Below are 18,458 nucleotides of genomic sequence, written 5' to 3'. Positions count from 1 at the left end.
ATGGTGGGGTACAGAGCTGCTACTGCCTGCCACAGGATGTTGGGAGCCCCACCTTGCAAGCCCCAAGAATGCCACTAATGTCTCTCCAAATGCTCACGTGTGGTTTCCAGGAACTGAGGCTCAGTCAGAGATGGGGCCTAGAGGGAGGCCACTAGGGTGTGCCCAGAAGGAAGGGGACACGGCAATCCTGGTCCCTTGCTGTGTCTCCCTGCCTCCTGTCCACTTCAAGAGCACAGCTTTGGTCTAACGCTCCCTGGTGAGTTTCTGCTCCAGCAGACCATGGGCGGACTGCTCAGTTTCCTCACGTTCTCAGGCATGTTTTCACACGAGTGTGCTGCGGTCTCATCGGCGGGACCCAAGCGTGGGAATCTGGCCTCTTCTCCTCAGCACGTGGGGCGGACAGGTGGAGCTCAGCTCATCTACAGAGCTGGCTTTTGGGATTACCGCCTCCAATGTGAACCTTTCTTTGCTGACATTCATCATTTTTTTCTTTCTGTTTAAGTGCACTTTGCTGTTTTCCCTAGATTCCCCAAAATGAAGCCTTGATTTTAGACTTCACCTCTCATGTAAGCATTTAAACCTGTAAGTCCCTCAAGCATGGCTTTAACTGCATCTCTCAAATCCTGACATTTTCACTTCATTGAAAGCAATGTGGAATTTCTCTAACCATCCCCTTCCACCTTCTTTAGAAGTAGGCCATTTGATTCTGGATTTGTGAAACAGGGCCTTGTTATGCCCTTGAGTTTATAATCCTCCTGCCTCAGTCTTCCACATGTTGGAATTACAGGCACGTGTCAAGCATGTCTACTTGATTCTGGCTTTGAGCTTCTTTGGGACCGTTACTGAGTCAGCACACGGCCACTCGGCTGTGTTTTCTGCAGCGGGCTGGGCACCCAGCTAGTGTGATGGGCTGACATCACCACCTTGACTTCTCTCTCCTTCCAGATTTGCTACTACCAACAGAGGTAAAGATGCCAGTCACAGAGGTGGGGAGATGCGTTAGCGGCAACAGCATGTGCCATGTAAGCAAGAGCTTAGTTCAAGACCCTAACACCTACTTGCATATCTAGATGCGGTTGTTTGCACCTGTAACTCCAGCACCGTGAGGCAGATGGGAGGATCCTGGGACATGCTGGCTACCAACCTAGCCCCAGGCTAAGCGAGAGACCTGGTCTCAAGGGAATAAGGCAGTGAGTAATGGAACAGGCCTCCTGATATCCCCCTCGGGCCTCCACATGTGCATGGGTGTGCATACCTGCACACACATGTGCATGCACCACCCACCCTGTATGTACACAGAGACAAAAACCTTTAAAAACCAAAGAAACCAGCTCTGCTGAGGAGGGCAACTGGCCTGCCGAGACCAGAGCGTTCTTTCACGTATCCACTTCACCTTAGCGCAATTTCCACCAAGTGCTCTCTTTGTCCTAAGGGATACTTTTATATGCAGTTAACGGTGAACGATATTGCCATGGCCACTGGCTTCCTGATACCTCCTGGTAGCACACTGCAGCTGTCCTGTCCATCTGCTTTCAGCCCACTCTTGTCTCGGTACAGAACGTTGCTGGTTTTGCTTTTTGCCCAGCGGGATCACCTGTCTTCTGACTAAGGCCTCTGGTATACTCATCACGCCAGGATGCTGTCCATGAGCACGGGTCCTCAGGCCGGCCTCCCTCGGAGGTGGAGCAGCACTTGGCCTCTTGGCTACTCCGAGCACCACGGGAAGGAGCCCGGGGCCGTTTTAACAATGTCATGGTTCTGTGGGAACACAGTGAGGCCAGAAGGAAAAGCCTGGTGGTCCTAGGCTGAAATGATACGTGGTCATCAAAGCTCATCCAGCCACCCACCCATCTATGCCCATCTGTTCATCCATTCATCTGTCCACCTGTCTATCTGCTTACTCATTTATTCACCTGCTGGAGCGCCCGGCCATCCATCGATCCATCCACCTACCTGCTATCTATACGCCAGCCTATTTATTTATCCAGTTGCTCATTCTCCCTCTGTTCGCCCACCATGCCCGCCTCACTGTCCTTTCCCGACCCACCCTTACACTTGGCTCCACTGTTCTGTACTCTGCCTCCATCTGCTCCTCTGATCCCAGAGCTGTTTCCTTCTTGGAGTGAATGGATCTTTTCTGGTCTTGGCTCAACTCCGTCTTTCCAGGGAGTCTCTCCACTTGCTATCTGTCCTGCTAGCTCCCTTACATCCACACTTTCCTGTGTAACGAGCAAGACCATGTCTGTCACATGCCTTTGTGTACTGGAGGAACTTGTGGAAGTTTCCTGCCTTAGAGGTTCCAATGGGGAGGGAGGTGGAGACCAGGGCCCTTTCTTTGCACAAGGCAGAGGAGCAGGCCTGCAGAAGTCCTGTGAGGGCTAGACAGTGCTCATCAGCAGGCAAGCCTGTCCAGGAGAACTTCTAGAGCTGACATAGCTCCAGAATTTAAAACTACACTCAGCGAGGTTGTCTTAGAAGCCAGCAGAAACACACAGCACTGCTCCTCAAGGTGCCTCTTTCCCTTACGCTTGAAGAGGTACTTTGTAGGCCTGAGCTAGATCAGGTCAAACAATCCTTTATTAAGCAGTCATTTTCTTCAGTCCAGCCAAGGAGCAATGCTACACAGCCTTCTGAGTCACTGTGTGCCAGGCATCTGCTCAGGGCTTCCTTCCTCCGTCGTCTCATCTGACCCGGACAGCGGCACCCTGAGGGGGAGATTATGTTCACTTCATGGAGGAGCAACCACATGGGCTTCCCACAGTCTCTAACTAGGACTTCGTGCATCTCAGCCTCTGAAGATACAAAGCCCAACTACTTCTCCTTCTCTGTATCCCATTGCTGTGCAGAAGCTGCTGAGCCCCAGAGACTCACAGTGCTATTCTCTGAGGCTGCCTGCAACTCTTTACCGCCTTCTGGCCTAGCATCCCGTGTGAGCTCTATTTCAAAACAGCACACACAGTGAGTGATGTGCAGTTAGTTCACACCCTGACCTAAACAATGTGCCTGCCCTTGCCTCGTGGCCCCTTGGCATTGCTGTGAATCCAACACTCTTAATTCCCGCTGCATTAGTGAAGTCCAGTCAGATAGGTTGGTCAGTGGCCTCTAGACTCCCTCTTTCAACAGAGGAGAACCAGCCTGTGAACTGACAACAAACAGTGACACCTTGTGGGGAATGTCAGAAACAGCTTTTCCTGATGGCAGTTCTGCAGGAATACCTAAATACCCAGAAGGTTCCTTACTAATAACAAAGGCGGTCAAGTCAAAAGGCACTGTAGGGACAAATGAAGCTTTATTTACGCCACAGAGTTTCTCTCTGAAAAGCAGCGCTCACAGAAGCCTGGGGTGGGTCCTGCACAGACCCACAGCCTGTGAGGGGGACGTCCTCAGTGTTCTGCTCACGCAGCTTGTCCTCCCCCAAGGAATTCAGGGTCTTAGGGCCTACATCTGAGGGAAGTCAAGCTGAAGAGCACAGGCACGTACAAAAAACTAGTGCAAAGGAGACTCCCACAGCCTGCTGCACAGTGGGGAGAGCTGAGGTCACAAGGCCCACTGTGTGTGTGGCAGACACACACTGCACAGTGCAGAGCTGCACGCACACAATGCATGGGGCGAACTGAGCCCAGCATGCCCCTAGGGAACTCCCACCAGCCCTCAGTGCAGCCTTCGACAGAGGATCTGCCATCACAAGCTCAGAGTGCTGAGGTAAAGCCATGTCGTCTAGGAACCCCTACTCAGGAAGCAAAGCATTGTGGTGCCGTGAGTTGCACAGGACAGCTGAGTTCTACGTAAACGGTTTTGAATATGGTTTCATGGTATAAAGACGTATCGGCTAACAGCAGTGCCTCGAGGAACAGTTTACATTCATAGCTGCAACGGAATTAGGACACCAGAAGTGTCACTGCTTGGCCACTCGGGCTTGTTATGTGTGTGGTGTCCAGTGAAAAGCAAAACTGCGTCTGAAGAGGAGTGTGCCAGTGTCAGGGTGGACGAGCAGGTCCACTGTCTGCTGTGGCGCGGTGGCATGTGCAGGCATGGCACCTCCAGTCTGAGCAGCAATGGCTTTCTACAGTACACCATCAAAGGACACCATCAAAGGAAGGAGCCGCGTGCTGGGACACTGCAGAAATTAGCTTTCGGTGCTCAGGAACTAAACCCTGCCCAGCCGTGCTGAAGCAATCACTTCCTTTCAGTAGCTGTTCACGCTGCTACAGTACAGACACCGGGAGGAGAGCCGGGGGAACTCAGCCCTCAAGCCCACCAGCAGGGCCAGTCCCTCACGCTGCCCAGCGCAGGAGTGTCTCTACCTGGCCTTATGTCATATTCAGGAGGACAGCTTGGAGTAGCTGGGAGGGGACAGCTTCCGCTTCAAGTATTTGAGCACGTAGAGTGGAAGGCAGCTGACCACAGTAATGGCTGACACTTTCCACAAGAAGGTCACGGTTGTGATGAAGGCAACATCTGTCGGGAGGAGAGAGAGATATTGAGAGCCGATCCAGGAGCTCCCAGCCCAGACCGAGCCCCTCAGGATCCCCAGAGCCATGGGCTCCACCGGGGCCATGCACACAGGTCTGCCTTGACTGTCCTTACTGTGCACCTGTCCAACTCGTGCTTCTCTCTGCACAGGGAGCAAGCACATCCTGGCACTGGGAAGGCCTGGAGCTGGCTAACAGGGCAGACGGCACTTTCAGCATGATTTACAGAGGACATAGCTCGCTTGTGGTTAACAAGGCCACCAAAGTCCTCATGGCAAGACAGGTGGGAAAGCCTCACTTGTGCTGAGGAGTCCACAAACTGCTGTCAAAGCCGGGATAAGAGGGTCCGCTCACTAGAGTAACAGACTCACACTGGGGCCTGGAGCTCAGCGCCCAGTCTCTAGCTGGCACCTACAGCAAGGAGGACAGGCAACACCTGGGAGCACACTGCAGCTCACGGAGGGTTCGCGAGGTCTCAGCGGGTGAGGAGTGCTAAGTTAGGAGAAAACTGGCTTTAAAGAATTAGCCTGGCGTGCCAAACCAATGCTTTTCTGCTAAAAGTCTGTACTCTGGAAGGGAATAATAACTTTACCTACCTAAGAAAGCGCCAAAAGATACTCTGCCTATACCTGTGCCGAGAGAAAACATGGATAAAGCAGATGAAGGAAGACGGAAAGAGGCTCAGGCGTTTTCAGTGGTTAGTTAGCTACTTACTGGAGAAATGCATTAAAAAGCAGTAGAATGTTAGCAGGAAATGCACTTGTGCTGGGAGTTTCAACTTGCATTTCATTGCCTGTTGCCACATAATCTTTTAAGCAGAATGGCAATATAATAATTACATCACTGCAATATGGAAGCAATGCCCAGACGCCCCCTGGATCTGTGCTAGAACCCTGCCACACCTGATGGTCTCATTTGAAAGCCCTTTCTTATACGTCAAGTGCAATGTGGACTTCAGGCTGATTCCATTCCCACCTGCGTCACTCCGCCTGCTCTAAAGACTGACGGCCTACAGTGAGTGAACTCACCACTGTGGCTCTGATCTACCACCTAGAGGGCTTTGTTATTCAGGTGGGTGACTAACTTGTATGGACAACTGCTCATGAAGGCAGCTGTTGTCACTGTCATGGTTGTGGAGAACACAAGAGGGAAACATACAGCCTTCTCCTTTCTGAAGTCTGGAGCCTTTCTTTTTGGAGCAGGAAGCACTCTGCTTGACTTTCAGGCAGCTACAAGAAAGTACAGCATGTGTGCATGGGCATGCACACTCTCTGGAGTCTGGGAAGCTGGGCCTTTATATACTCCAGGAGCAGTGCAGCCCCACACTGACAGATGCACAAGGAGTATCTTTTCCTTCGGCCGTGATTTTATAGATCTTGGGAAAGAATCAGACGTGGTGTCATTAGGTACAATGACCATGCTGAGGTGACCTGGCTTCTGCCATTCTCAGCCTCGGGCTGGGGAGGAAGAGTGATCAAACCTAGCAGAGCAGAGTGGAGTGGGCCAAGTGAGGGCGGAGCAGCGCTAACGGACATGGGAGCCACTGGGAATGTTGAGGGCACACGAGTGTAGATTCAGATGGGCAACTCCTCAGGAGACAGTGCATTTCACGTAGGATCTCCTTTCTGAGAGTACAGGGCTCAGGGTATCCATAGTCCCAAGGTCACCTGGTGAGTCACTGTGAGCTGGGGCTGAGGCTAGCACAAAGAATGTGTTAGAAGCAACAGGCCCTGGACCCCAACTCAGGGAGGTGCTGGTGAAGACCCCTCGTCACATGGTGAGGAGCCTGGCTGCCTGCCGGGCTGCTATGACTTATGCAGACGGCGGAAGGAAGTAGAACACATGTGGGTCCCCCAGCTAGACCTCCTCTCCAAACGTGGCTGCCTTGAAGCGCTCATCAGCTTCCACCATGAAAACATCAATAGCACAGTTCTTTTAGGGAAAATGATTGCAAGCAAGCATACACAGGACTGTGAAGGTCTTAATTTTATGAATCACTACATGATTTTTATCTTTGCATAAAAACAAACTTCTGTGTTGTGAAACTTTCTGCTTTGGGATTTGTCTATAATATAAGCTGTTGAAGAGATAACAACAAAAGGTTAATTCGTCACAGATAATGAATCAAAGCTCCAAGCACTTACCAAAATACTCATTTAAAAAAGCAAGTGAGGCGACATAGCAGCCCAGACTGAGAAACTCGGCCACAACCATGAGCCAGTGCCATGTCCTGATGGTCAGAGCCACCATGAGCAGCTCAGTCAGGATCAGTGCCGTGAAGGAGATGGCCACGACATGGACGAACTCTGCCTCAAAGAGCACCAGTGCCCCGTACATGAGGATGCCACCTGGAAGGGAGCACAGGAATGGTTGGCTTACACACATGCAACAGGGACCAGGAGCACAGCCACTGCTTGTGAGGATGGACAGGCCACTCTTGCAGATCTGCCGGAAGCCAACTTCATAGTATGTCTTACATGAGCTCTCTGATCGGGCAGCTAGTGTTGCTAGGACAATCCTTCCTTCCTGGGAACTCTAGCAGAGGGCAACACATCTCTCAAAGACAGCCACTGGGCAGCACAATATAAAAAGTACTTACAGAGTTTTCTGATTGGCTGACACACAATAGTTAAAAAGTACCAGTCTGGGGCTTGTGAATGCAGCTAAGTAGGTAGAGTACCTGCTTTGTATAAAGGGGGACATCACACAAACTGGGCACGGTGATAGACAACTGTAATCCCAGCACTTAGAAGGTGGAAGTAGAAGGATCAGGAGTTCAAGACCAGTCTCAGCTACACAGTGAGTTTGCCTGAACCCACCATGGGCTACAAGAAACCTTATCTCTAAAATTCAAAACCTTCAAAATCAAACCAAAATCAAAAGCTCTCCCCAGAATATCAATGCACACATCCCCACGCTGGAATACCAATCTACAAGAGAAACAGAGAAGCAAACTTAACTGCTGAAGACATTTAAACCATTGAAATTTAATTTGTAGGCAAAAACAGAACATAGTATTGCTAACACACACACTCTCTCTCTGGTCTGGTGAAATCAGGAGCCATCTTACCTTGGTAAATGCTGATCAAAACCCAAATGAGGAAGGTCTTGAAGGAAAGGGACCGGCCCTAGGGTGGACAGTGGAACGGTTAGTTAGGAGAGCAGAGTAGTGTGCCTGACTATATAGTCCCAAGGGCAGGGGCCCACCCATATGCTGTCCTAAGCCTGACAAAGGGGACCTCAGCCTGGGTGGGCATCATGGTGTGTACCAAATGCCTGTGGTTGGTTGGAGTTTTATATGCCTTCTCTCATGTGTGGAATTCTTAAGCCACAGCCATGTCCTTGGATTCCTAGTAACCCAGAAGCTGGTATCTACAGACAAACCTTTAACTGAACTAATAAAGACTGTAATAAAAATATTTTCCCTCTACTTTGTTACTTTTTAGAAATAATTATTTACTTCTCAGTTTTCTCTGGACTCCCCCACCTCAAAGTAGAAACAGTGAAGGCATTTCAGTTATGACTTGTCCCAACTGGAGTAAGAATTTCTGATTTGGTAATCCTTTCCGGAAAACCTTCTACATTGTAAGTCCAGCACAGACAGATGAGATGGTTTCCTGTATACTCTGCCTTACCATTCAGACTAAGCACAGGCTCCCAGCATGGTCCAGAGACAAGAGATGCTGCCTAGTCCCCTGCACTGAATCTCACAGCTTAAGATATTCCAATACAAGGAAGGGCTGTCAAGGACTCAATGCTAGGCCCATCAGGTGACATATGCCAGAGTAGGATGACCGTGAGCCTCTATGTGGAGACAGATGCACAGGTCCTTCAGCTCCTTCTTGCATGCCTCTGGCATCCTGTGATGTCACTGACTCAGATTCCAATGTTCTGCATTAATACACCCTTTCTCCCCATCTCCACTCCCTAGGAGAGGGGTTCTTGTAGTAGATGTGGGTATAAGTGCGTACAAGGAAAGGCGAACACTCCAGGGATGCAGGACAGCAATAACACACCACAGCCTAGAACCGCAATGGACTGGAGCATGGTGGGAACTTCTAGTGGTCAAAGTAGAAAGATGTGTTGCCACAGGGCTGAAGAGACAGCTTGGTAGTTAAGGAAGCGCAGTGCCCCTCCAGCACAAGGCAGTGCAGAGCCACCTGGAGCTCCAGTTCCAGAGGACATGAACACACGCGGGCCTCTGCGGGCACCTGCACAGATGTGGTGAGCACACATGCATGCAGGTACATGTGCATACTCTAATTCCAGTTATACTGTAACTGTAAACAATAGCTACACTTCCATTTAAGCAGTTCCTTGGTTACAAGTGTCTATCAGAGAAGATGCTGACTGAGCCCCAATCCTCACTACAGATGACATAAGCAGAAATCAACTCTACTGTACTTGATTAAAGTTAATACTGATTTTCAAAAGCAGAGAACTTTAGCAGCTTTCTCTAGCACCTATTTTCCAAGGGCACTTATCTTATCAGACACTAGCATGTTTGGTTGCTGGTCATAAAATTCATCTGTAATTAAGCATGTGACTAATTTTACTTCAGGAATTTAAAAGAAATTTTAACTTTAATGTTTTGTATAAGTAAAGAAATGTACTCAATAGCCAGATTTTCTGAAATGCATGGAGACTGAGAGAAAATGATCAATTTAGATGTTGAAAGTTAATGAGGACTTTGTGCCATGTGTCTTGTTAAGGCTGCAAACATATCAGGGCATGTATGACGACTACTGACTACAGAGGCCACAGATTACTAAGTCTGGACTAATAAAATGGGTATAAAACCATCAATAAGTAATCAGAGGAAATGTGCATAAGGCTCGTGTTCCCTGATGTAGATGCTTCCAAACAGATCTGTGGGAGAAAGAATCCCACTCTGTGGCACAAATCTATCAGCCACAGAAGCAGCTCAGTCCTATGGACTGCAGGCTGCTTAGAAGGCTGCTCTTCCTGCTCCTCTAACTGACAGGCTCAATCGCTCACTCAAGTACCAAAGACCAGGCCACCCAACAGGGACTCTGTCCATGTGGTAGACACGTCAGAACGCAGTTAATGGCATGCATCTCAGTTCAAGGAAACTATACAACATAGAGAAACTATGAATGATAGCATATTCAATTGGTATTACCATTGATATTTCTCTAATTAAACATTACACACTTTAAATGTAGATGAACCAAAAATGTCATAAAAAAAGAATTTTACAAAAGGGTTAATTAACCCCAAGATGAGTAAAATCATGAAAATGAAAGCACAAAATGTCATTGGGTATAGAATGCATGTGTAGCTCAGTGACATGTGTTTATGACATACAAGTGGACTGGAATCATGCTGTAACCATGCAGGTTACAGGTGTGTAACTGATGTGCACATATGATTATACATGACTTTATTTCCTATCAGAAACAACAAAACGACTCCTCCTCTTATATTCCCGAGGTTGAAATGAGGAGGCAGGGTCTATAGTATAAATATCATAGAGGCAACTAAAAAAACAAAAGAAAATAGAATAGAAACTGAAGAACAAATCACAGTTTGTCTGATGTACATGGTGATGTCACAGAAAGACCTGTTAGCTAACTGGTAATATTTTTGAACATGTAAGACCCGAAAGCAGACTTGCAATCTGATATGTGGCCGACTGCTCTTGGTCAGTCTGCATCTAGGCCAGGTCAGGGCTGGCAGAGTGAGGAACAATTGCTCTGTATCCCCACAGGAGCGGTGGCAGCAGAGGACAGTTGCCACTGACTCTCCAGCCTGGCCAGGGGCTTGCTTTGCCCACAGCCACTCAGCAACCACTGGTCCTAAATCAGCAAGGAACTATTATTATTATTATTATTATTATTGAGACAGCCTTGCTGTGTAGCACTGGCTGGACTAGTACAGCAAGGCTATCTCATTTTTTTTTTTTTTAAAAAAAGACTCTCTCGCTTGCACTTGGCTGGTATCTTTGGAAGACCCGGATCCTTGACAAATAGTGGAATGATAGTGAGTTGGCAGTGAGACCAGGACATGGATGTCTCTGACAGCAAATGTTCTTAATTATACCCAGGGACGTTAATGGAAAACTACTGACATCCAACTTGGGCATCCAAGACGGTACCCCAGTTCAGTTTTTAGAGGTGATATCTCCTGGGGTTCCACTGTTAAACTGGTGCTGTAGGTATTCCCAAACCTTCTTGGGAATATACGTTCAGCCCAAGAACTGCCCCACATAGTTGTCCCACTTAGCACCCTTGGGGCTCCTAGTGGTTCCTGGCGTCCTTCACATTAGCACAGCAACTCTTCCTTAAGGAGGAATGTCCCCTTTTACATTAGTGTGGCCCTAGTAAGATTGCTGTGCTTCTTGTCTCCTGGAGGGAACTCTTTCTGGCCGAGTCCCACGTTAGTTCAACACCATCATCCTCACTGACTTCAGCAGGTGTCTGGTGCCACACGGTGCTTCAGCTTGGCTTCCACTCTCTGTGCATAACCTGGAATCTACTCTTCCGTTAGGGCCCAACTCCACTGGCTGAAAAACACTGTGGATTCTTTGACTAGAGTATGGCCCCAGATGTGCTCACAGTTACTGGCTCCAGGTCAACATCAGGGCTAAGCCATACTCATACACATTCGAACTCTGCAATGTGTCTTTCTGTTCATCTGCAACAAAACCGGTCCCAACTGACGCTGATGACCAAGCCAGCCCTGAACTCCTGTGTCTCATCTGTTTAGAAGGCTCTTCTCACTAGCCACTCATTCACACGTGTTTCCTGCACACTAAGGACACACAAGAGTCTCCTGTTAGAAGTACATTTACATAAAGGGACTGTGGGTTGTACAGTCCTTCCTATTTCTGGCCTTTCAGTGGATGAGAGGTACTCAGGACGCTGTCCTCCCTCAGGCACCATGTCTGGTGTGATCTGATGGAGATTTATCTGCTACTACCTAGATTCCATCATTCCAATATCTGTTCTGCTGTGTACACATCTGGAGGGGCTGACCAGCATAGTGAGGTATCCATAACACAGTGGCATACACAAACCCCCTGAGATCATCCCATCCCACAAAGTTTTGTCAACCACTGATCTGCTCTTGCCCTCTGGTTCTGTCCTCTCCAGATTTTAGGGGAAGGAATCAAAACAATGCAGAGTTGAGTTTTGCTTGGCAAAACACTGATCAGATCCACCTGTGATTCATACTGTATGAGTGACCTGCTTTCCCTTCTTCTGCACAACACTCCACCACACAGCAGCACCATCACAGCTATCCTGTAGTCACTAACACTCCACCACACAGCAGAGCCATCACAGCTATCCTGTAGTCACTAACACTCCACCACACAGCAGCACCATCACAGCTATCCTGCAGTCACTAGAATGCTTATCTACTCCCTGATCCAGGAACAGCTGGCTGCTTCTAGCTCTTGGCGACTATGACAAAGCTAGCACAAACTTCCGGTTGATGCACATCCTCACCAGCTTAAGATGAAACACAGGAGTTCAAAGTACAGGGAACTTTGGCATTTCTTTTATTTTTTTTAAAGTCTATTTTTAAACAAAAATCTAATTACATCACTTCCCCCTTTCCTTTCCCCCTTCCAAACTCCCTTACTTCCTCTCAAATGGATGGCCTTTTTCTTTGAATGTGTGTATGTGTCTGTGTGTGTATACTGCATATGAATATGTGTGTATAAATATATAGATACAAACTGCTGAGTCCATTTGGGTGGCTTGGTTATGATTGCAGAGCTAATCATCTTATATTGGATAACCAATTAGAGAAGGAGAGACGAATTCTCCCTCTCCCAGCATTCGTTAGTGGCCCGCAGCTCTTACTCTAGGGGTGGGGCTGCACGGGTTTCCCCTTATTTGGTACTGCCATTGCTCAGGTCTTGTTTAAGCAGTCATATTGTTGAGCTATCATGGGTGTTGCTTCCTTGTCATTTCTACAAGACAATCTCATAGCTGACTTCCTGGTCTTCAGGTTCTTATGATCTTTCCATTTTCTCTTCTGAGATGTCCCTGAACCTTAGATGCAGGAGCAGTGTTTAGATGTGTCTGCTGGGGGTGGGCTCTCCATGATCTGTGATTTTTGACTAGTTTAGCTTTCTGTGGTGGTCTCTGGGTGACAGGCACAGTTATTTGTGGGTGTATGGGCCTTAGGATGGAGCTGTGACTTATGCTGCTTCAGCACACCCCTTTCCACCTTAAAAATATTTCAGAGGTGTGTCATAGTTCCAATGCATGTGTTTTGCATACTTTATCAGTAATATTTAAGTGCTGTTTGTTTATATTAATAAAATGATTTTAATTTTTGGTCTAACTATTGTTAGTATATTAGAAATCACATATTTTTATCTTTTTTTGAAATTTCAACAAAATTATGGCACCTAAAAAAGAAATCAAAAATTTTTTTCTTTGTAAAATTCTGTGCCTTTAACTTTTGGTTTTATTTAGCATTACTTTAAAATTATACAAGGACACATATACACATTTTTAAAAGATAGAATCATTTTTAGAATATTCTACAGGAAAGAAGAAATGGTAGACAGCTGCAGGGTTCTTATGAAAGGCCATTTGTAATTACTTACAACTGTTTAAAAAACAATTATTTCTGCCATTAATCAATGATGTAAAACTGTGACTCATGAGCCAAACTCACAGCCAAGCAGAGACACCTCAAGTATGGGCTGTCTCAGCTGGCGGAATCACCTCTGTAGCCTGTTCTCACACTCACTTCTAGCTCTCTAAGAATGTGTCCACCCAGCACACGGAGGAACTTGCAGGGCTGGGGAGGCCCCAGGCACATCAATTTTCTGTGGAGATTGAGTGACCTCAAGAGAAGCAATGCTTAACAGTTCAGAGCATAACCTGGATTTTAAAAGAACAAGAAATAGTTCAGTTATAAATACATTCTTTTCTGTATGGAAAGGAAACTGGTATTTTTTGAGAATGAAGGAAATGGTGTCCCTTCATGTAGTTGACTGCTTTACTCTCTCATTCATTCAACAACCATTTAGTGAAGAGATATTATTGCCATCTCTATCGCCAAGGCCTAAACCACACCTGGTGACATATAAGAAGGGGCAGGTACGGTTTAGGCTGAGAAACAGACCAACAAATGTTTAGGCCCACAGTTAGCAGATCCGATTAGAACAGTGCAGTGGATCTGGAATGCATGCACTGTTTATACCCTTGACTAACAGAAAACAGTGTGTGCTGGTTTCAAAGAGAATAGGTCCAAAGATTCTAATTTGAATGCTTGGTCCCTAGTTAGTGGACCAGTTTTGTGAACAGTTAGGAGATGTGGCCTTGTTGGGGGAAAAAAATCTGCCACCTGGGGTGGGCTTGAGATTTAAAAAGCCCATGCCAGGCCCAGACTCTCACTCTCTGCCTCTTACTTGTGGATCATGTGTGTGCTCTCAGCTACTGTTCCAGCGCCATGTCTGCTCACTTGCTGCCATGCTCCCTGCCATGCTGGTCATGGACTGTCCCTCTAAACTGTAAGCAAGCCCCCAATTAAATGCTGTCTTTAATAAGTTGCCTTGGTCATGGTGTCTATTCATGACAACAGAAGGGTGACTAAGTCACAGGTATTTGTTGCAAAGAACACAGTACCTCCTTTGGTTGCTTTGACTTTGGATGAGCAACTGAAGATATCTGGATAAATCAGCAGTGGGCAACTGCTAGAAATGCTTATTTCAAGCTCTGCTACCACCCTGGCATTTACCACAAAATGTTTTTTTCTTTTCTTTTCCTACTGCTAAAATGTAGGCTCATCAGAAGCATGTCTTTTAATTATAGTAGGTGCCTCTTACATGGGCACATGGTGTCCCATCTCTGGTTCCATGATTATTAAAGGATGGAAAGAGCCGTCATGTGGGTGTCTTGCCAAAGCATTCAGAAGAAATGAAAAGCTTCAAAATGGTTCTTCCAATTAAGACAAGACAGTTCAACTTAATCCAATTACTATGATTTTGTTTTTGAAGGATTTGAAGTATACCAGATGTGTAATGTACTAGATACTACAAAGATAAAAACTACAGCTTTCTGGATCACAGGAAAAGAGAACTTAGAGAAAATGGGAAGCTGAATTGTTAAAAATAATGCAGAGATCATTATGGGATGTTGAGACCTTCTAAATTCTTAATAAAAATGGAGACTTAACCCAGATGAAATGCAACCCAGTTCAGACTGCACAAGAAACTCCTTGAGTTTATACGGTGAGAACTAATGATGAATACATAGAGACAATGAGCTACTTAGACACTTGTGACCTTATCCATAGTTTTGTTACTATATAATTTAGGTGCCTGTAATGATACAAGGACTAAATTGCTACAAGTGGTGAAAGCCATGTTTCCTCTAATGCCCATGGAAGACTGTGCTTGTCCATTACTTCAATGTTGCTATTGAGAATCCTAAACCTGCCAGAGAGTGCCAGAGCTGAGCCACACGACCTACAGTGCCCTATTGAGTGCCAGAGCTGAGCAACACGACCTACAGGGTCCAATTCTAAGGGACACAGACTACCTAGATGTAAGAAGGGTGGGGTTAGGGGATGGGATGTCTAAAGTTGTATCAAGAGCTGGTTTCTGCTTTTCTTTTGTTAATCAAACATTTGCAGAATATCTGGAGATAAGCAAATGAGCGAGCTACTAAAACTAACCATTTGCAATAAATTCCTACAGTTTTTGTTCCTAAGGCCATATTCTGATCCTAGTCTCATTTTAGAATTTTAGATTCAAAGTGTTCCTTTTATGGTTGTAATATGTAAAAATTTGGGAAATCTCTTCTGGTAGCTACAACTACATTATCATCATGACAATAGTTGATGTTTATATTATTTTATGCTATAAAGATGAAGATTTATTTAACCTGAAAACAGAATTATATGGATACTTTATAGCTCTTTTAAGAGGCTTTAAGTTTTATAAATTTGGTAATTATAATAATAATACCATTAAACCTCTAAAGTAAGGCGACTTTACCCAACACCTATCTGGTGAGGTGATGGTCAGCTGAACTAGTCTAGTCTATTAGTAAGCAGTCAGCTGAACTACATACAGTCTAGTCTGTTAGTTAGCTATCAACTAGATTACAGTCTAGTGAGTTGGCTGGCAGTCAGCTGAACTACAGCCTAGTCCATTAGTTAGCAGTTAGCTAGGCTACATCCTAATCTGCTAATGGTCAGTTGGGCCAGCAACTAATTCTTTGAACACCCAATCTATTTCCTTCTTCACTATATCATATGGATACTGCCTTAAATTGGAGTTGTTTTCTGGTTTAGGAAAAGCTAGCCATGTAGAAAATCCTGAATTTTTTAAGAATTTGTATGTGCAGGGCTCAGCTATTCCTCTATTCTTGTCTTCTTGGTTTTTAGCTTTAAAAATATGCTTCAATGTAATACACGGCCAACTTCAAACCTCCTTAGGAAGAGTTTATTCTTAGGAGCGCTGTTCCAGCTGAGAGGCTCTTCATGGTGGCAGCTTCAGTCTTTGCAGGTCAGACCACACTCTGCACTATCTCCACAGAACAGCGTATGTCTCCAGGACAGAGACATGCATGAACCGCTTTCAAGGTGCAATTCTGAAACTCACAACTAGAGACCCAGGAATGCACAGGAAACCCTGAGTCACGGACTCTAGGGATCTGCAGCTGGAGAGGGCTGCATTCTGCACGGAGTAAAGGAGGCCAGCCTCTCACATGGGGACAGTGCTAGGCAGGCTGAGCCACAGCTAGAGAAGGTCCTTTGTATGACTCAAGGCACAGGTTTGGATGACTTTGCTAAATTTACGAAAGCTCACAAATGGTTCAGAACACTCACTAACCTCTTATGTGCAACATCACATGACTATTACAGAGAGTTGAAAAATGTTTTCTAAAAACGATACTTCAAAATGTTTCCTAATGCTTACATGCCTTACATTTCTTACGCTATCCAGGACAGAGGCTGTCTCTATTTTGCTGGAAAACACAAAGGCCAGCCCTGATGTGTTCTCACCAGGTGAGACTGGCTCTGGGGTCTTACCTTGGTGAGGTCCTTGTATAGCTCTGGGTAGAGAATTGCCATTTCTGGCTTCACATCTTGGTCCAACACTAAGGAGAACACTGGGAACATAGTGTAGATAGTTGCATACCTAGAAAAGCAAGAAGACCACATTGAGTTAGCCTGGTGACAACGTTTCTAGATTCAGAGGTAGGTCAGTCTCAAAACCCAGAAAACACAATTTTATAAAAACAAACCTAAACCCCCAAGGTGGTACCAATTTAGATTCTTCCTGAGTCTGGTTCCAGAGCCCAGCACAGGGTTGTCATATAAATCACATACTCTTACAGAGAGAGGCATCCATTTAATGTAAGAGTTTTCTTATTAAACTTATTTTTTGAGACAGGGTTCTCACAGCCAAGGAAAGACTGAAACTTCCTAGGAAGCCATGGTGGGCCTTGAACTTGGGATCCTCTTGCCTCAGCCTCCTGAGAGCTAGGATTACACAGTGTTGGACCACAGGTCTAGTCTCCTTATTAAACTTTGAATGATCCTTGCAGCCCCACATGCATCCACCTAATACAGAGATATCTCAATATCTCCACAGTACCCGATCGCAGACCTGACTACAACACCCAGCCCACTGGTATGCTCATGTCTCGTCAACTACACTTAGCCCTCAGGCCTGTACTTAAACCATTCTGTCATGTGAGGGCTACTGTGGAGATGTAGGCAGAAGGCAAGTTTAGGGACGGCTTTCCAAACTCTGTGCCATGCCCTGGTGATCTACGGCTGTGCCTTCCTTACAATTGAGTGATACCTCATGATGGATAAGCCACACTCACTGAACCAGTTGCTCAAGTGTTAATATATCTTGGTTATTTCCAATTTGGGCTTATCACAAATAAAACTGGTAAAAACATCCACTGCCCTCTTCCTAACATAGGTAGGGCCTTACTCTGTAGCCAAGGCTGGAATGGAACTCACTACAGACCCAAAATGGCCCTCATAAGTTCTGGGATTATTTATACACATGTACCACTATGCTCAGCTTGTCCCAATTTTTGTACAGACTGTCTCTCTTTGGTCTGGGTCTAGTCACAGAGCAGAGGCCTATGACGTGCTGCGCTCTGTGCCAGGCACTTACAAGCAGCCTGTCTGTACAGTACCACTCGAGCTCCTCACTATAACTTCCTGTTGGGTCAAACAGGCTCAGGGGATTATGCACATTTCCCAAAGCCACAGCCAAGTGATGGTGAGAGGCAGTGAACACGTCTGGTTCTGAGATGGGAGGCCTTCCTTTTCTTCATGATATCACAATGTGGTCAGAAACGTACTGGCTTCCCAGAGACCCACACTCCTCGTCAGCACTAGTGTGCAGGCGCTAAGGACTTATCCATTAGACACCATCATGGCCTCCGGGTGGGCCCAACAGGATACTGAGAGTCTTGACATGCTGCTGTGGTGGCAAAGCCACAGGCACACCTTCTGCTCTGATGATGTAGTGAGGTGTGAGAAGGAAGAAGTCTAGAGAGGACACTGCATTCGCCGCAGAGAGCAGATACTGACAGAGGACGGTGACTCACAGGACCTGACATTTAACAAAGACCTAAACCCCCGATTCTAGCTTAAGTTATTAGGAGTTCTGGGAGCTGTCCTGTGCACTTAGGACATACTCATATCAACTTGTAAGAGAACTTGCTTTGTCTGCCCTCTACCAGCCAGGAGGGCAGCTGAGCACCGTGGAGAAAGGTGCTGGTGTACGGTGTAGTGGAGGGTGGCACCCAAGCCAATCCTTCCCAGTCTGAGCCAGCACGGTCCTGAATCTCCTGTTTCTCGCTGTCCTCACAGGCCAAACAGGGATGTCAGGAGGACAGCCAGCCACTTCCTGGGGCGACATCAAGGTCACGGCTACAAATTGTCCTTTCCAAGTGCTTTCTGGTTATAGGATGGAGCCCTGGTTTGAGGTGAGTGACGAGCCTTGATGGGCACAGACAGAAA

At 46.5% G+C, this 18,458-nt stretch overlaps 1 protein-coding gene across 2 annotated transcripts in view; it reads right to left on the bottom strand.

Annotated features, from left to right (window-relative positions):
- Positions 1–2,559: 2,559 nt before the first annotated feature.
- The window catches only part of Atp9b (ATPase phospholipid transporting 9B (putative)), a 199,817-nt gene continuing 183,918 nt past the window's right edge, over positions 2,560–18,458 (bottom strand). Inside the window, exons 26-30 of one of the 2 annotated variants that reach the window (XM_050165010.1) lie at positions 16,500–16,608; positions 7,543–7,600; positions 6,617–6,820; positions 4,305–4,458; positions 2,560–2,705 (exon numbers count right to left, since the gene is read on the bottom strand). In XM_050165010.1, the coding sequence (XP_050020967.1) occupies positions 4,322–4,458; positions 6,617–6,820; positions 7,543–7,600; positions 16,500–16,608 (508 nt within the window). In that variant the 3' untranslated portion in view covers positions 2,560–2,705; positions 4,305–4,321. Of the gene's footprint in view, positions 2,706–3,272; positions 4,459–6,616; positions 6,821–7,542; positions 7,601–16,499; positions 16,609–18,458 lie in introns of those variants that run through there. The other variant, XM_050165009.1, reaches the window with a different exon arrangement.

The sequence above is a fragment of the Alexandromys fortis genome, unplaced genomic scaffold, assembly GCF_014885135.2.
Source record: "Alexandromys fortis isolate MF-2015 unplaced genomic scaffold, M_Fortis_MF-2015_v1.1 scaffold_160, whole genome shotgun sequence".
In the NCBI taxonomy this organism is placed as follows: Eukaryota; Metazoa; Chordata; class Mammalia; order Rodentia; family Cricetidae; genus Alexandromys; species Alexandromys fortis.
Note: the sequence above shows the minus strand (reverse complement) of the source record. Positions and strands in the feature narration are given on the sequence as shown.